Source organism: Pundamilia nyererei, unplaced genomic scaffold (genome assembly GCF_000239375.1).
Source record: "Pundamilia nyererei isolate P.nyererei 1_Seehausen unplaced genomic scaffold, PunNye1.0 scaffold00230, whole genome shotgun sequence".
Lineage (NCBI taxonomy): Eukaryota > Metazoa > Chordata > Actinopteri > Cichliformes > Cichlidae > Pundamilia > Pundamilia nyererei.
In genome coordinates this window covers 393,659-410,596 of record NW_005187631.1, presented here as the reverse complement: position 1 = coordinate 410,596, position 16,938 = coordinate 393,659, and the positions used below count along the sequence as shown (strand labels likewise).

The 16,938-nt window shown below is 39.5% G+C and overlaps 3 protein-coding genes across 3 annotated transcripts in view; 2 read left to right on the top strand and 1 right to left on the bottom strand.

Annotated features, from left to right (window-relative positions):
* The window catches only part of LOC102195169 (E3 ubiquitin/ISG15 ligase TRIM25), a 9,306-nt gene extending 4,074 nt beyond the window's left edge, over positions 1-5,232 (top strand). The window contains exons 5-9 of the mRNA XM_013914852.1: positions 2,076-2,309; positions 2,611-2,633; positions 3,276-3,424; positions 3,568-3,793; positions 5,181-5,232. Coding sequence (XP_013770306.1) covers positions 2,076-2,309; positions 2,611-2,633; positions 3,276-3,424; positions 3,568-3,793; positions 5,181-5,232 — 684 coding nt within the window. The remainder of the gene's footprint in view (positions 1-2,075; positions 2,310-2,610; positions 2,634-3,275; positions 3,425-3,567; positions 3,794-5,180) is intronic.
* Positions 5,233-6,343: 1,111 nt separating this feature from the next.
* mrpl48 (mitochondrial ribosomal protein L48) lies at positions 6,344-9,131 on the top strand. The gene is made up of 8 exons (XM_005748801.2): positions 6,344-6,533; positions 6,869-6,927; positions 7,161-7,192; positions 7,282-7,367; positions 7,630-7,799; positions 8,393-8,495; positions 8,622-8,711; positions 8,886-9,131. Exons 1-8 carry the CDS (start codon positions 6,513-6,515, stop codon positions 8,961-8,963), a joined length of 639 nt encoding a protein of 212 aa, XP_005748858.1. The 5' UTR covers positions 6,344-6,512; the 3' UTR covers positions 8,964-9,131.
* Positions 9,132-10,851: 1,720 nt separating this feature from the next.
* LOC102210975 (NACHT, LRR and PYD domains-containing protein 1-like) lies at positions 10,852-13,875 on the bottom strand. The gene is made up of 8 exons (XM_005748802.2): positions 13,080-13,875; positions 12,736-12,779; positions 12,558-12,622; positions 12,199-12,413; positions 11,860-12,116; positions 11,220-11,348; positions 10,975-11,131; positions 10,852-10,886 (listed from the first exon to the last, which is right to left on the bottom strand). Exons 1-8 carry the CDS (start codon positions 13,639-13,641, stop codon positions 10,876-10,878), a joined length of 1,440 nt encoding a protein of 479 aa, XP_005748859.1. The 5' UTR covers positions 13,642-13,875; the 3' UTR covers positions 10,852-10,875.
* Positions 13,876-16,938: the final 3,063 nt, after the last annotated feature.

The window sequence follows — 16,938 nt, the reverse complement described above, 5'->3', positions numbered from 1 at the left end:
AGCTGTTGTTAGAATTTATTTAATATTACTTTCTACACCAGGATCTTTTTCTACGTAGCTGACGGCTGGTAACTGTGCAGGGGCGGATCTAGCAAAGTTTAGCCAGGGGGGCCGATAGGGTATGAACGGGGAAAAGGGGGCACAAAGACATACTTTTCTTTCTTATTCTCATTTAAAAGGTCTAGCTTTTAATAAATAATTATCTGAATCTTACACCCAAAGTTTTAATCTGATGTAAAATGTATAGAAGTCCATTACTGTATATAGTAACTATTAAGTTTAATATACCCTAGTAAGCTATAGTACTTTTTCCTTTGGGAAGGTACCATCTGTGCAGTCTGCAGTTCTGTTGAAGAAAGATGTTGAATCTATTTAATTATTGTGGAAAAGTAATTGATTTCTGTGCATTTTTTTTTCATTTTTTTTTTTTCACCCTGCATCAAATTAAAGTTGATTACATCAATTAAGCATCATGAGGTGGAGGGTGGTTCCCTTTTTTTGTTTTGTTTGTTTTGCTGGGAGTTTTAGAACCCTATTAGTTAGGTTGCTTAATATTTCCGCTAAGTACTCTGTAAAATACCAGAATAGGGAGGATGGTGTAGGTTTAAGTTTATTAGATTGATCAGTTTTTGCTCAACTATGAAATAATTTGGGTGCAGTGTATTTTTTGCATACAGGTATAACACAATAGCTTTAGTGTTTTTGTTTTGAACTTATACAAAATGCAGCAAGATATTAAAAAAAAAACAAAAAAAAAAAAACAGTTCTATTGATTAAAAAACACTATATCGGCTTCATATGGGTATCTGCAGATATCCAAATTTATGATATCGGCATCGGACATAAAAAAAAAGTGGTATCGTGCCATCTCTAGTCTAAACCACACCAAAGTTTTATGAATGTAAGGCCTCAGTCATCCCAAAACTAGATAAAGTCCACCCAGGACTCTGAAGGTGCAGATTGACACCTGTAGAGGTGCTGGGTCATCATGTTCTAAGAAGCTCTGCTGCACGTTACCTTCGAGTTAAATGGAGCCAGAGACCTCTAAACAGAAGAAAGCTCACAGGATGTTCATGAAAACCACTTTGAAGTTTCTGCAGTTTCATTTGTTTTAGTGTTTTGTATATTCCATGCAGTGATTGGGGAGGGGAACCTTTTCAGCACCATGGAGAGCAATCTGGAGACTTTTTCAACATTCATGCCCATGATGACTGTATAACCACAACTGTACAGTACTGTGGCAAGAGGCTCAGCCACTGTCAGTTCTCCTCTGCATAGAACAGCTTGTTCAGCTTTGTAAACAGGGCGCTCAGGGCACGCGCTTTTTAAAAGTCCTTCTCACTGTGTACGTCCTCCTTGTATGACTTCCCCTTCTGCTACAGGTGTGCCTCTTGCCTCACCTGATACTGCGCTCTGAATCAACCAGCTCCACCTTTCCCATCAGCAGTCAGGCAAAGCGCACAGCCCAGCACCACCACTGTTTAACAATTTACTAACACAAAATTTGAATCCTAAAAAAGAAGTAATATGTCCAAAGTTGAGAACTTGAATGGATTTAAAAAAAAAAAAAAAAAAAAAAAAAAAAAAATTATAAATAAGCTTAATATGGTAAGGAGTATAATAAGAAGGGCTTTTTGTTTCTTTTCTTCTGCTCCCTTAATCACTTAGGCTTGCTGATTGATTTCTTTTTAGTACCCAGGATGTCTTTGCTATGGGCACTTGTTTCTGCTTCAAAAAAACAAAGTTAGGCAATGCTCTGACTCAGGCTTGAGTAACTCTAAATTTCAAGATGCCTAAATAAAACTTTTGAGTTATTAATTTGAAATTTTAACATTGTAACACAAAATTTGGATTTACAGATCCTGGGGAAAAAAAATCTGTGGCAGAAATGAGCTTCCATACCTTCCCGACGCAACCCCAAAGGGGACTGTCTCATCTGGTTAGGTTAGGTGAATGTGTAAAGCACTAGACCGTTTACACATCACTTATTCATGTTGAGTAAATTAAATTCTTGCACTTTTGCACCATCGTCCAGCTGATTGACTTTTTCTTCTTTCCGTCGCTTCCCTCGTTAGAAGTTTATGGACGACACCGAGCTGTGCTTGACCCGACTGGGAGACGAGATGAAGACCAAAGTGCAGAGCTTCATCGGCAGATTGCGAGACTGTGCACGCGCTCACTGTGACATCAACAGCCCGACCATTCAGATGAACATCATCAAGATCACCAAGGACCAGGCGCGCTTACAGGAAGTCCGCTGCGGCATCGAAGGTCTCATGCTCGAGAGCGACCCTTTCCGCTTCATCGAGGTGAGACTCTAACGCGTCACTGTCAAACTGCGGCCGCGATTTTACTCTTAAAGCACGGAACATTTTCTTGTGACATTATTGAACTGATCCAAAAGAAAGTTTATCCTGCTGAAGTTAAAAGCTGTAAAAATACCAACAGAATGCTGTCATCAAACTCTCAGACTACCCTGCTAGGATGATGTAAATGTGATGGTTTATATTCCAGGGCTGCCCACCAAAGTACAATCTATGTGTGGAGAAACACATAGATTTGTTTTAATAATTGATTTATTTGTGTTGATGTCTGTTTTGTCTTTTTCAGGCATACAGGACAAAAGGAAAATAGTAAGTTTTTTATTTTATTTTATTTCTCAGTTCATCTTTGCTTTATTCTCACATCATACAGACAAAATAAAGTTTAAACATCCTAATATTTCTCACAGCTGAAATTATCTTTTAGCTTATTTTTTTTGTGGGGAGGGGAAATACATCTCATTGGTGCCAGGTTCTTAACTACAGAGCGACTTGAACAGGTTGCTTGAAGTGTTTGAGAGATTTTGGTCCATGTTGACATGACTGTATCACACAGTGGCTGCAGATTTGCCGGCTTTACATGCATGATGTGAATCTCCGGTTCCACCACGTCCCAACATTGCTCTATTAGATTGAGATCTGCTGACTGTGGAGATTGTTGGAGGACAGTGAACTCACTGTCATGTTCAAGAAACCAGATTGAGATGATTCAACCTTTGTGACGTGTGTGTGTGTGTGTGTGTGTGTGTGTGTGTGTCACAAAAAACCATTAGAAGCATGATATTTAAGGAGTTTTTACCAGTACATATTGTAGTTTTACTTAAACTGATTATTATAGACTGACTGAAGTGCTTAGTTATGTGTCAGCATGGTTGCAAACAATTAGCGATTTAAGACGTGTATACATGGATGAAGGAAGCAAACTGTCACTTCTTTTGTCTTTGTGCACTTTAGTTACCGCAGGCAGCTAAGGAAAAACATGTTTTACCCAGAGTATGTCGACATGGAGACGGAGGGTGTGGGAATGACGATGGAAGAGGAAATGAGAAAATTTCTGGAAGATGAGCTCCGGCCTCACATTAGCGATGCTATCAATTCCCTGTGTAAGAAATATTCAGTCATTTGCTGACACTCGTCACTGTGTCTGAAACGGCTTCACAAGCCTCTAACCCGAAAACATCTGGCAGCGTAACGATTTTGTGCTGTTTCAGCTCTGCTCAAACTTCTGTTTCGTTTTCTCCATCAGGCTACATTTCTGATCCTGAGGAGGAGCAGGACGAGAATGAGGAAGAGGCTCCGGAGGAGGACGAGGAGGAGGACGATGAAGATGAAGATGACCTAGATGACAGCAGCGAAGAGGAAATGAGAAGTGAGGGGGAGGAGGAGGAAGACGATGAGGAGGAAGATGGGGTGGGACCGCATGATGATGATGATTACAGCCCGGAGGAGGAGGAGGAGGATTTTGAAGAGGAAGAAGAAGAAGAGGATGGGGATGGGGATGAGGAGGAGGATGACGAAGAAGAAGAAAGAGGAGTTTAATAGCATTATTTTCCACCTAATGAAGCACTTTGAAGTCGATCCTCGACTGTGGACGAGTGCACAGTCACATGACAAATCGCTCGTCTTCATGTTCGCAGAATGTGAAGATTAAGACTCAAGAAGCCCCACAATTTGCCTCTAACCCTCACACAGCATTCAGACACATGCCGGGCAGTGAAAGCCTCCAGTTCAGCTGGACTTGAAACAAATCAAGGGCTGAGAATGTGCTGAAGTGACTCTCACCCTAAACATGTGTCGCACACTGGCAAACCTAATTCAGGTGCTTTCCTTTAGAATCATTCGCTGGACATGAATGTGAATGTATAACGGCTCAGTTTGGGAAACCTTTGCACGTCTGTGACACCAGATTTTCGAGCACTTTGCCAAAAAGATTTTTTAGAAAGTGAGAATTTACTCTTTCACCTTGTTAGCTAGATTTGCTCTAGCTTGATTGAAGAACTTTCTGCAAAACGTTTGATACAACAATAGCTCCAAAGAAAGCCCTTCGATCAGAACTTCTGCTGAAGGCTCTGAGAAATCTGCTGGAACAGAACCTGTGTATGAGCTTGTGATTGTTTCAGCATTGTAAGCCAAAGAGAAAAGGTTGTGAGTGAGAGTGTGTGTGCATGCATACTTTAGGAGATGTTTGTCTGCTTGGCATGATGTTTAAAGAAATGTGCTAACAGAAGTTTACTGCAGAATGACGTTTTGCTTTTTGTGCTTTAAAAGCAGTTAATGCATTTACAAACATGTAAAAACAAAAATAATTGTTCCTATGCACAGTTCATACATTCTTCTTAAAATACCAGTTTTAGGTGATGTGTACTTTCGCACTTTACTACTGTTAATGCTGTGGTACACCTGAAACCTTTGAATGTCGACAGCTGATTTCCATTTTGATAAAATTATTTGAGGGGCCAAACTTCAGGAATTGTAAAAATTAAAAATAATAATAAAAAGCCTGGTGAATGTGCACGGTTGTCACGGTGTTGTTTATGTTGCTGGAGAAATGTGACGTAAGAGTTTATATTTTTGCTTTGTGTACAGGAAACGCATTACTGCAGTTTCATTAGGACATTTAAAGCTAACAGGCTGAAGACTTTAAACACAGGAAAATGGGCAAGAAGGAAAATAAAACAAATGTCACATATCCCTAGCATCCTCCTTTTCTGTCACACCAACCTTCTGTTTGTACTCCTCCATTACATCCATGAACCTCATCTGTGCTCTTCCTTTTTGCCTGGCAGCACCACCTTAAACATCTTTAGCTGTCCCTCCAAAATCCACATTACTATTCTTGTCCTTTCTGGTCACTCCCAGTGAAAATCTTGGCATCTCCAGCTCAGTCGCCATCTCCAAACCGCACATCTAACATCTTGTAAACCTTCCCTTTCAGTCTAGCTGCTATTCTTTCACTCAGATACTCTTCTCCACCCACTCTTCCCTGCCTGCACTGTCTTGTTCACCTCTTTGTTAACTGTCTGTTGCTTTGGTTGGCCATAGGTATTTAAATTCAGTCTCCATTGCTACCTCTCTCTTCCACCTGCTCTCACTACACGTCGCAACATCATATGCAAACATAGTCCACAGACACCCCAGCCTGACCTCATCGGTCCATCACTGCAGACTAATAATAATAAAATCTTAGTTTAGGCCTTTAGTAAGTGGGGTAGTTTAGAGACAGCTTTCAGTACAGGAGTAGCCCGTTCAACCACGCAAGTCATGGGGCCCCAATATATTTCACTACACTGTAGAGGAGAAGCAACCACCACCTCTAGTATTTAAACTGTTGTGTATTATTGGCCTATAACATGTCAAGCTCATTCTGAGCCAGAAAGAAAATTTCTGTCACAAAGTGACTTTTGCATATCCATATTAATCTGGGTGAAAGTGTCACTGACATCAAAAGTCTCTTCTTCACGAGAGGTGGAGCCAAGAGGGAAGCATGGATTGTATTAGCATGAATCACAGTTCTACAAATACATTTTAACTGCCCCAAGGGAGTGCATTTTAATGCAGAGGACAGAGCAGCAGTGCCAGATCTAGAAAACGTTACATCATGAGGGTGTAAAAGAGGGGCAAGATGTCCAGGCAGGGTGGCAAATACCTCTTCAGGGAAGAATGTGAAAATCTCTTATGGAGTCAACAAAATATCCACTAAAATAAAACATTTATTGTATCATTATATCTTCAAAGAAAATAAACGTTTTGGAAAAACAAGCAATTAAGACAGCTGAATAAATATCAAGAAGAATATATAGAATATAAAAAAACAACATCAAGACGAGTACGAGTTGAAGTGCTTGAAAGTAGTGCAATGGTCTTAGTTTATACTTTTAAAACAGGCCATTCTTTATTCTACATATAGCCCCTTTGTAAATCATGTTGTCTACAGGTTATTTACCAATATAAGGAACTATATTAGGCATAAAAAAACAGAACACACAGAAACATCTGTAATCACGTTTTGCCACGACACCCGGAACGGTTGTACTCCCGTGTTTAACCGACGGACAAAAAACAGCACGGACTTCCGGCGTCTGCACCAGTGCGTGTGTTATTGCATGTTATTCATCCTAAGCAGATGTAGTTCTGTGAGGAGTTTCGTCTGAGCATATCTGACATTAAATATCGACAGAGAGAGGCGCAGTGATGAATCCTGTCTTCCGGAAGGTGACGTCCCGCTTATTTGTTTTTTTCTCTGCTACAGGTTTGCTGACTTCACAGAGGTCACAGCTGTGCTGGAGCTAAGTTAGCTTGCTGTCAGCCAGCCCCGTGTTTGTGTCGTTGTTGTCTTTTCTGGCTCCTGTAGAGGTAACTGGAAAAACAGAGGATGTTGTAGATGGAGCTGCCAGGCAAGGAGGAAAAGAGGAAGACCGCAATGGGTGTTTATGGTTATACTGAAGGAGGATATCCAAATACTGCTGTGCTTCATAATTGCCGGGATACACTGTTAAATTTAAATGAGTGTGATAAATAGTGGATTTGACAGGTGATGTTGTCTCCAGGTGCAGGCGTCTGTCGCACAGCAGGCGCTCCTGCTGAATAAAGCGCTGACACCTTGCCGGTAAGTCTTTGCCTTGCTTTTTCGGTTGTCCCAGTTGTAGACATTATATGTTTAAAATAAGCATTTAAGTTAAATTGATCAGTTTTTAAAACAGATTGAAGCACAGACATTTACAACAAGTCTCAATTGTTAGACCGTAGAATTTGTTTTATGTTTCTAAACACATCGCGGTGAGATGATTTCTCTCCTTCTGATACTATTTATGATTAATCTGTGTTCTGTAATCTTTAAAGGGCTGCACCGTCCATCCAGCATCCTGTTTGGTGTAAGTATTTGTGTCCTGTGTATGCAAACTCAATGCAAACTGCTCGTGGTGCTGCAGAATATTTAAAGTGTTGTTTGTTCTCTTCTTAGGCACACACTCTGTAAATGAACGACAGTACAAGGGCATGCCAACCCACGGCATTGGGAGGTGGAAATATCTGTTACCTAAGCAAGCGGTAAGACTCCAAGTGGAGAATATATTGATTGGCTACCTGCTAAATCCAGAATTGAAAATAAAAACATTCTCCTCACACACACAGTTTTGAATAATCACGCCCATTTCATCTTAAAGACCTCATACCACCAGAGTGTCCTCACAGAACTCTTCAGTGTCAGACTGCTGGCTTACTTGTGGTTCCCAGAGTGAATTTTAAATTGTTTGCAGGATAGAGTTAACTGAAGACACTGTCTGGCCCTTTGCTGTTTTGTTGCTTTTAGCCGAGGAAAAAGAAGGACAAGCACCGGATGAAACGGATCATGTCTGCGACAGATACAGCGTACGGCACTCTGAATGTGAACGTGTCAGGATATGACATGACTGTCGTGGAACATTACTCCAAGTACATCCATAACTTCTGCAACCGGCTTGGCATCAAAGTAGCTGACAGGTGAGGATGTTTGGATGGCAGGTCTGAGGTTTCTGATCACTGCAGGTCAGCAGGTAACATTTAACTGAGTCACTTAAGGAGCTGAGATGCAAACCATGCCAAGTTCAATAGGAACATTTCCATTTTCTGCTATAACTGCCCCCTGTTCATTAAGATTAGATGTTTGAAGTTAAACTGTTTTTATTCTTTTCCATATATGAACAACATTAAATATGATTTGGTTTATTTTATTGGTAGACCGGGTATCAAAGGTCCCCGTCTTCTCTCTTATGTGTGGGTAATTAACAATTCACTCAGCAGATAGAAACATAGTTAGGATGAGCTGCAGGTTTGTATAAGTTGTTTTTCCCTGTAAAGGATGGAATAAAAATTATTTAGATATGTGTTTCACATGAAGGGACTGACACAGTTAAACTGTCAAAGCAACAGTAAGGATGGTAGATGATCGAGTTTTAAACCTTGATATAGCAGACTTTGGTCACTAGATGGCAGCAGAGTTCCTCTGCATCCGCCAAATATATTACAGTGAGTTGTTTTGTTTTCCTTTGTAGTAGACTTAAGCTTTAATGCTCTTTAATGCTTCCCACGTACAGCTATGCTTTACCAAGAAAGAGCACAGAGGTCATGGTGATGCAGGAGCAAGGCACCAAGACGTACGTCGATGCTGTCCTCAAGACTCACCACCGAGTCGTTCAGGTAAGACCTGGCTTGTTGTGTTTTTTGGGGTTTTGTTTGTGCTTTCAGCTCAAACTGCAGGTGCTGCAGGTGTACTGAGAGGTTTTAAAGACCTAACTGTTAACAGTGTTATTACTTTTTGTCCAGCTGAGCACTCTGAACGCCGCGCTGTGTCCCGTCTTCATGGACGTCCTCTTAAAGAATCAACCCGAGGGAGTTCAGCTCTCTGTGACGGAGGTGAGTAAGCTGTTGCATGTTCATCTTTTAGTCCATAATTGTTGGAGAACATTAAAAGTGCTTACTATAACAAACCAAACTCCATCTTACTCTTAAAAGCAATGTGCATGTGTAGTTTTTGGTCATATCATAATTTTTAAAACTAATCCACTTCTCTCCCTCTGAACCTCTCAGCACACCGAAGCTGATTTCCAAGCACGGTTCAAGGCGCGTCCGGAGCTGGAGGGGCTCATCGCTCAGATGAACCAATAACTTTCCACCTCATTATGTACAAGTCTCAGTTTGATCTAATTTATTACCCATCATTCCTCAGTAGCATCCTGTATAAATGGATTATCTGAAATGGAAAAAAACTGTGCACATTAGTCTCATTTTGTGACCTTTGGGAAATAAAACCACACTCATTTTTCCACCTTAAAATATTTTCATATTTATTTTTCTGGTTCTTCTGCTTCATTGTAAACTTTGTTCACTTTAATACACATCATGTCACTGTACTTTTTTTAACCTTTGGACACAAAATGTAGTATTTTTAATTTCTGTGACTAAAAGTTAGAATTGTAGCAATCAGGTATTTTTTAATTTAAATATAAAAGTTCAGAATATTTTATTTGCCTGTATTCTGAGTAAACATTAACATCTGTATCCCATGTTGTAGAAAAACATAAAAGAAATTAAATTACACAGATAAAAACAAGATAAACAATTAAAAAAAAATAAAGGTAGGTTTTTTTTAAACAAGAGAAAAATATATATTTGGTTGAGTTAAATAAAAAAAAAACGTAAAATGTGGTTCATATTTTTACATTCCCTAAACAATACATTGAGATCCCTCCAGCTCATAGATGAGAAACCTCAGAGACTTTATCCCTTGGACTTCATAGAGCTCATCTTTGAATAATCTCTCATTTGGCTCATTTAAATTTCTCACAGCATCAAATTTCTCATTGGAGATCAAATCTTTTTCCTGGAGTTTGTCTTGAACAGCTGCTGCCTCGCTCACTGTCCATCAGAGCCGTTGAATGGCGATCCATGAAATGCTGTCCAGAAAAATAAAAAGCAAATGTAAAACATAATAAAATACAGTAATACTCTACATTATAGTCCTGAAAAAAGAAGCTGTTTTCAGTTATAAGGTTTTACATATCAGCACCTAATGAAAATCTCCTGGTCTTTACAAGACTGTAAAATTACTGAAACTTTAGATGAACAGCAACATGACGCCATTATTTAGTGAAAATTAAACCAAAATGCTAAATAACTAAGCACACTGCTCCCTGTGCAAGTAACAGCCAGGTGCTGATACAGAAATGCACTTGATTATTGATAATCAGCACATGTGAGCATCTCTACAAAAGCAGTCATTCAGTAGTTCCCTAGTCTGGAGCATTCAGGTGTGTGTTAACACAATTCCAAATAGGAAAGCAATAATAATTTTTAAAAAGAAATTGCTGATGTTCTTCAGTCTGGGAAGAAAGATCATTCACAAACAGAAAACATTCAAGACGGCTTCCAGTCAACACAGGAGTCACTATCCCAGTAAATTCATCCCAGTGTTAGACCACGCCCTGCTCAGAGAAACTCCAAGAAACCCAAGAGCTACATCTGAGACTCTGCAGGCCTCAGCATGTTAAAGTTAATGAGAGTACAATTAGAAAAAGATGAACAAGTTTTGAACAGGCTTTTTTTTGGAAAGAGGGAAAATATCTTCTATCTAAAAAGAACAGCAATAATGCTGCATATGGGGAAAAAAAGCAATATATTTTGGATAGGTGAGACGTAAGTAGGCATGTTTGAACAAAATACACAGCATTACATTTGGAGAAAACCAAACAGCATATCAGCAAAAACACCTCAAACCAACTGTCGAGCACGGCGGTGGAAGGGTGATGGTTTGGGCTTGTTTTATAGCGACGGGATCAAACTGGAAATCGTGCAAAGAGACAGTGATCCACACCACAGTGAGAACTTTACAGCAAATGGGTGAAGAAGAAAGACTGCTTTTGTTTCTCTCAGGTTTGTTTTTAGGTTGTTTCAGAACCCAGTTTTCTTTTTAAATTAAGTCTTGATAAGCAAAACATAAGATTTGAAAAAGGAATTTACTTTATAAAATAATCATGGATTAAAGCGAACCTCTTACCCTGTTCTTGGTGAATACTTGTGCTTAATAGTCATCTGGAATAAAAGGGTTCTCATTGGTCAGATGGTGGCTGTTTATAGTTTAGATGAGCTGCGTTAGGGTAACAACATATAAAACACTAACCTGTTCCGATAGCGCACGTCCACACGGTGTCCTTTTCCTTTCCTCCCCTTCGCTCAACTTCAAGTTTCAGTTTCATGTTTCCGAAGTCGCTTTTCACATTTCCAATGACCACCTCAAAGAAATTAGTGTCGCTCCACTCCAACATGAACTGCTGTTTCTGCAGAGAAAACATTTTATGGAAAGTTGAGGATTTTTGCTGTTTCTATGTTATGGTGCAATGAACAGAAGTGCAGCTTAGTCCAAACCTCAGGGCAGATTTGTGCTGTGTCCCAGTCTGTTGAGAGGTAGAAATAACTCTCCAGCTGTACAGGGTCAACAGGACTTGTCTTTCGGATTTTTCTGAATCCGTCAGATTTCTCCTTCTTCTCCACTTCCTGAAACATGGAAAAATGGACCATTCTCCACATACAAGTAATGGTTGGAAATCTTTGAGAATCGTGTTCACATCTATTCATGTCTTTAATGAACATATGTGTTTGTGTTTATATCAAGATGAGAACATTGATTTGCACTACTGCAATCCATGAAACTGAAAAGGGAAAATGGCAAGAAAACACAAGTAACAACTACAAAGTTTAAAAAAAGCTCAAAGCTGTTCAAAAAACAGCTTTTGAAAGAATGATTAAATTACATTAGCATAAAGATGGCTGTAAGTTCTTAACTTTTAATGCAGTTTTTTCTGCCTGAAAGTCAGTAATGTTGTCAGTTGGGTTGTCAAAACATTTAGAGACCAAACTCTATTAATTTGCTGCCTTGTAGTGTCACTGTGTTTTTGTATTTATCAATGAGAGCATTTTATTTCTCTCTGTTATTATATATCACCTTGATGATATTTTTCCTCACTTCTACTTTATATTGTTGCTCCAGTATGTGGCATTGTATTACCTGTTGTATTAGAGGATCACGTGGGACCAGGTAAACGTGCAGAGTGAGGCCAGATGTGATTTGCATGTATATCAAGACATCAGCAAAAACTTTTAGATATAGGCCCAGTTTCTTTAGGATCATGGCTCCTCTTAGAGAGAACTCCAGCTTGTTTAACTTCACATGGGATGATGTCATTTCAGACACTTGCTCCAAATAACCTCCACTGCTGTCCACATGCAGAACTCGAAATATGTCTGACATCGCTGCATTTTCACCTGCAAAGCACAAACAGTCGTGTGTGCATAAATATCTTTATTACTGTAATAAAACAATCATATGTGTTTTACGACTGCTCACCTGTACAGATCCAGTGCGGCAGACGGACTTCCTCTAGCTTCCCATCTGTGACTTTGATGTCCATTAGGGGTCCTGCTGGTATGTAGTCCATGCATACAGGTTTCCTCATGAATCGCTCCCATGAGCTAAACTGGTATCTGAAGCTGACGGTTTCCTTACAAACCCACTGCAAGGCAGACTCGCTGCATTCATATTTGCCACTTTCAGACTGCAGGCTGAATTTGAATAGACAAGACAAAATGCTCTGTTATGCTCTGTTCACATGCACGAACAGAAATGGCACAATGCAAATAGTACAAAGTGGTGCTTTAAACCCAAACCACTTCATTGTGTGTCTTGTAATTAGTGATAACCTTCACCTGTAAGTATGAACCTCCTCCATTATCTGGACTTCAGGTTTCAGCTTCGTCCACGGACTGGAGTCCTGTTGTACAAGATATTTTTACATTGTCATGGTCATTGAAATTGTAAATTCTTTACAATTATTGTAAGATGCAATAAATGAGTAGAAAAAAATCCACAGAAACAGAGACTTACCATTTCATTGCCAAAAGCTTTCAGAAGTCTCTCAGAAGTTTCTTCTTAAAGCAAAGTTAACGTTTAAAGAGCTAGCTCACAAAATTCAATAATTCTAGCACAATTTTAACGTTACTTTAACTTGTGCGAGATTTCTATATGATATAAGTACATAAAAAACATGCTTTTTAATCTTAGCATCTTTAAAGCAGAAAAATGGAGGAAACACCATTTGGTCATGTAAAATTATCAACCTAGCTGTATTAAAACAACTATTGTCATTATAACATGAAAAAATGTGATACTCAAAGAGGAAAGCATTTAATTTGTTGAGGGAAAGGATTTTAATAGTTTCATTTTCTTACCCTCAGTTCTTCTGTGAACGTTGTAAGCAACAGGACCACTGATTGTAAATCCAAGATAAAAGAACACATGGCCTGAGTTCCAGAGGCTGTCTTTTTGGTTAACATCCAACTTGATCTCTGTGCTGCCAAATGTTGCATACAGCCTGTAATTTCTCACCACCCCTTTAACCCTGAGAAGTTTGTCTTTGACTGTTGGATTTCTGAAAATATCGTCGTTCCTCCAGTTTGTGTTTGAGGCTTTCAGTGCATCTTGGGTCCACAAGATTTCAAGGTTGCGTCTGTGAACAAGTCTGTTCAGACCCTGACCCGGTCCAAGAAAAAATATGGGTCGAAGGTACCTTGACCGAAAGAGTGACTTATATTCTTGTTCATAGGAATGCAGAATATTTTGGATTAAATGAGGGAGGTCAGAGGCCAATTCGTCTTCACCATCTGTAGGCCAACACAACAGCAGAGCTAACATGTGAAACTCGGGTTGCATCTCAGGAGCCAATGGCATTTTCTCTGTAAAGCTGCTTTGGTAGTCGGAGCTGGACGGAGGTTCTTTCATATTTATCAGCATGATATTGGCCAGAACGTAGTTGAGTAAGGCATGTGTAGCAGAATGTTTGTGTTGGCAGATTTCTTTCCACCATACAGCAATGTCCTTGGTGTCTGATCTAGTGCATCTTTCAAGACATGAAAGTACTCCCGGAGAAGTGACAGCCAGTTTTTGTTTAACTTTGTGGAAGGCTTTCTGGAGTTGATCATTTGGTTCTGCGTCTCCAACATACTTTTTGTAGCATTCTATTGTCTTTCTGGAAATGTAGGATGGATCTTCTTTCTTTACAACAGAATATGAATACGTTAAAAAAGTGTCAAAAAATTCAGATCTTTTCTCAACCAAATCTCTGAGGCGGTTTATTAGCTCCTTAAACCTGAAAAGTTTCTCATCTCCGAGGGATTTCAGGACAGAGCCCAGAGACACAGTCTTTGTGAGAACTTGCTTCCAAAGTTCATCATGTCTGATAAGATGGTCATACAACAGGGTGCAAACTTCCAGATAACCAAACAGCCCTCTGGTGTTTAAAGCACACAAGACTTTTTTATTGCCATCTCCTTGTTTGCCTTTCATGTGTTCATTCTCAGCAAGTCGTTCCTCATCTTCAAAAGCTTCAATGCCTTTTTGGGCAAGCTGTAAAATTTCTCTTGGCTTGGCAGAAACTTTTAAGTTCTTCAGGTGGATCTTATGGACTTGGCCTAGTGTATCTGCAACATATGAACTCCAAGGTGCTCTCCGCTTTGCTTCTTTTGCCCAAATTTCTGCCTCATTGTAGTCTTCTTTTTCTATATAATATAAACGAGCAAGAGTTTGTGGAAAAAGTGGGTTGTCATCAAATTTCTTTGAGGCCACCTTCAAGACTGACAGACTCTGACTTTTGCCTTTCTTTTTGTCATCATCTTCTGTCTTTGTAATATCTTGAATCAGTCTGGAAAACGTTTCTTTCTTCTCATTAATGACACCAGTTGGGTCCTCTATTATTTTAATTTCTCTTTTATTTAGCATGTCTTTGATAAACCCAAGTAAATATGGAGGAACATAACTTCTGCAAAAACTGTTCAAGAAGTGTCTTGTTGTGTCACTTCTGGTCACACCCGCATTAGCCAACAGTTCAGTACAACACTGAGCTATCATATTGTGAGCCATGCGAACCTTTTTTTCAGATCTTTCACCTTGTTGGAAGGTGACGATCAGATGACTGAAAGGCTGCATTTGATCCTCTAGTGAAAAGTCATCTTCATCTTCATGTCTGAGGAAGTCCAGGCACTGAGACTCCAGGAGATATGAACCTGGTACGTAGGCGTTCAGCAGGGATAGGAAGGCAGCAAGCTGCATCTTCAGTGGCTTATTTGTTCTTTTGATATGTTCTAATGTAGCACATGCGTTCCTGATGTAGGCTTGAGAGAAATTAGACTGCAGAATGTTAAAACCATGAAACTGCTTGCACCGATCACCAAATCTTCTGCCAAGCTCCTCTTTTTTCATATCAAAGTCTGCTTGCTCTCTGTCTGAGAGAGCTTTTTTGAGAATAATAGATTTTCTCATTTTCCTCTTGAACTTTTGTTTCAGTTCATAAGAACGCGCCTTTTGGTGGATAATCCCGTCACTGCTTCTCACACAGTTCAGTAAAATTACCACAGGCAAATCAATTTCTATATCCTGTTCAGCAATCTCTTCCATAATCCTGTCCTGGAGGATGTCCAATATGAACTCATCATTTAGTAACAACAGTACCGTTTTCTGGTGGCCATGGCTACCTGCTGTAAAAAGGCTGACCACATCTTGCGCAACTTTTGTGATATCTAATGTTGAGCCTGTCAAAACAGCACATCTGAAGGTTTTCCTTAAGTCCCACAGCACCTGCATAGCCAGTGTGGTTCCCCCACATCCTTGTTGATGAAACAGTTTAATTGTTGATGTCCCAGGGCCTTTTCTTCTCAGGTGAATTTGTTCTTTAAGGGTTTCATATCCATCTCGTTTGATAAAAGGAGTTGCATTGCCATCTGACACTGCTTGTTCACTGATATAGAAGTTGAACCAGTTCGGTGGGGCCCCTCTGTAAAAGTTTTCCTCCACCTGCTCAGCGTGTTGAGGTTCAACAAACTCTCCTTCAAACTGTGTGGTGTAGAGGACATCCAAAGATGAGAAGGAATCACTGATTTTACTCGTTACATGTATTTCTCCACCTTCAGCAGTGGGCAGGGCTGGTCTGTTTGCCATCTTCACACTTTCACTTTGCTTCACCCTAATGAATGTTAAACAAAACAAACATGAGTCCGTCTTATGTCTTAGCTTAAACTATTTGTAATTTAGGTCCTACATTCACTTTATGGAATGTGATATATTTAAATAGCCATTTCATTGCTGGTCAATCACATAAAATAAATATAGCCTTCTCCATGTAAAGAACCAGACACTAACTTCAATTAAAACTTCCATTTGTCATTTGCAGATCTTAAGAGATTTTTCTTACCTTCTCCCAAATTACACGGACAGCTCTAAAGACCTGCTATTATGTGTGTGTTCAAGCACTGGGACCGTGAATGTGTCATGTAACCCGGAAGGTAGTCGTCACACCCAAAGCAGGTTGGGATAATCAGGTACAGACATGTACACCTCTACAGTTTGAATCTTAGAGCAGTTCCAGTTTCAGAGTAGTTTAAAAAAAAGGAATGAGTCAATTTAACAACACATTTTCTTCCTGGTTTTTAAAAAAAGCAGAGGCTACGCTTGACGTGTTCAGTCAATAAACACGTCAAGTTGGCATAAAATATTGCACAATCAGAAGCTAAAGATTGGAAATTTGCAAAATTGGCCAACAAAATAATAAAATATGTGATATATGTTAATATTGTCCTATTTTCAAATATTACCTACATTTGTTTAAAGGGCAGGGTGACTTCATTTGATTAGGAAATGCTTGTCACAACAGGAAATACTAAGGCTTTACTATGAACGGTTTAATGATGAAAGATAACAATTCTTTCTGTCTCTATTTCACTCATGTGGCTGCTGTTCAGGTCTCAGTTTGCAATTAAACAGTGCTTGAGTATTTGGAAACATTTAAACAAATAAAAGGAGGGCATTAAAATACGTTAGGATGTAAGCAAATGTAAATAATCAATGAAGAGTGTTTGGAAGCGCATCAAAAAAGAATATTTATGTGGCTTGATCACAGACAGTTCTCTATTATCCAAAATGTTTTTCACTCTCTTTTTCTGTCACATTCACTCTCTTTCACACACACACACACACACACACACACACACACACACACACACACACACACACACACACACACACACACACACACACACA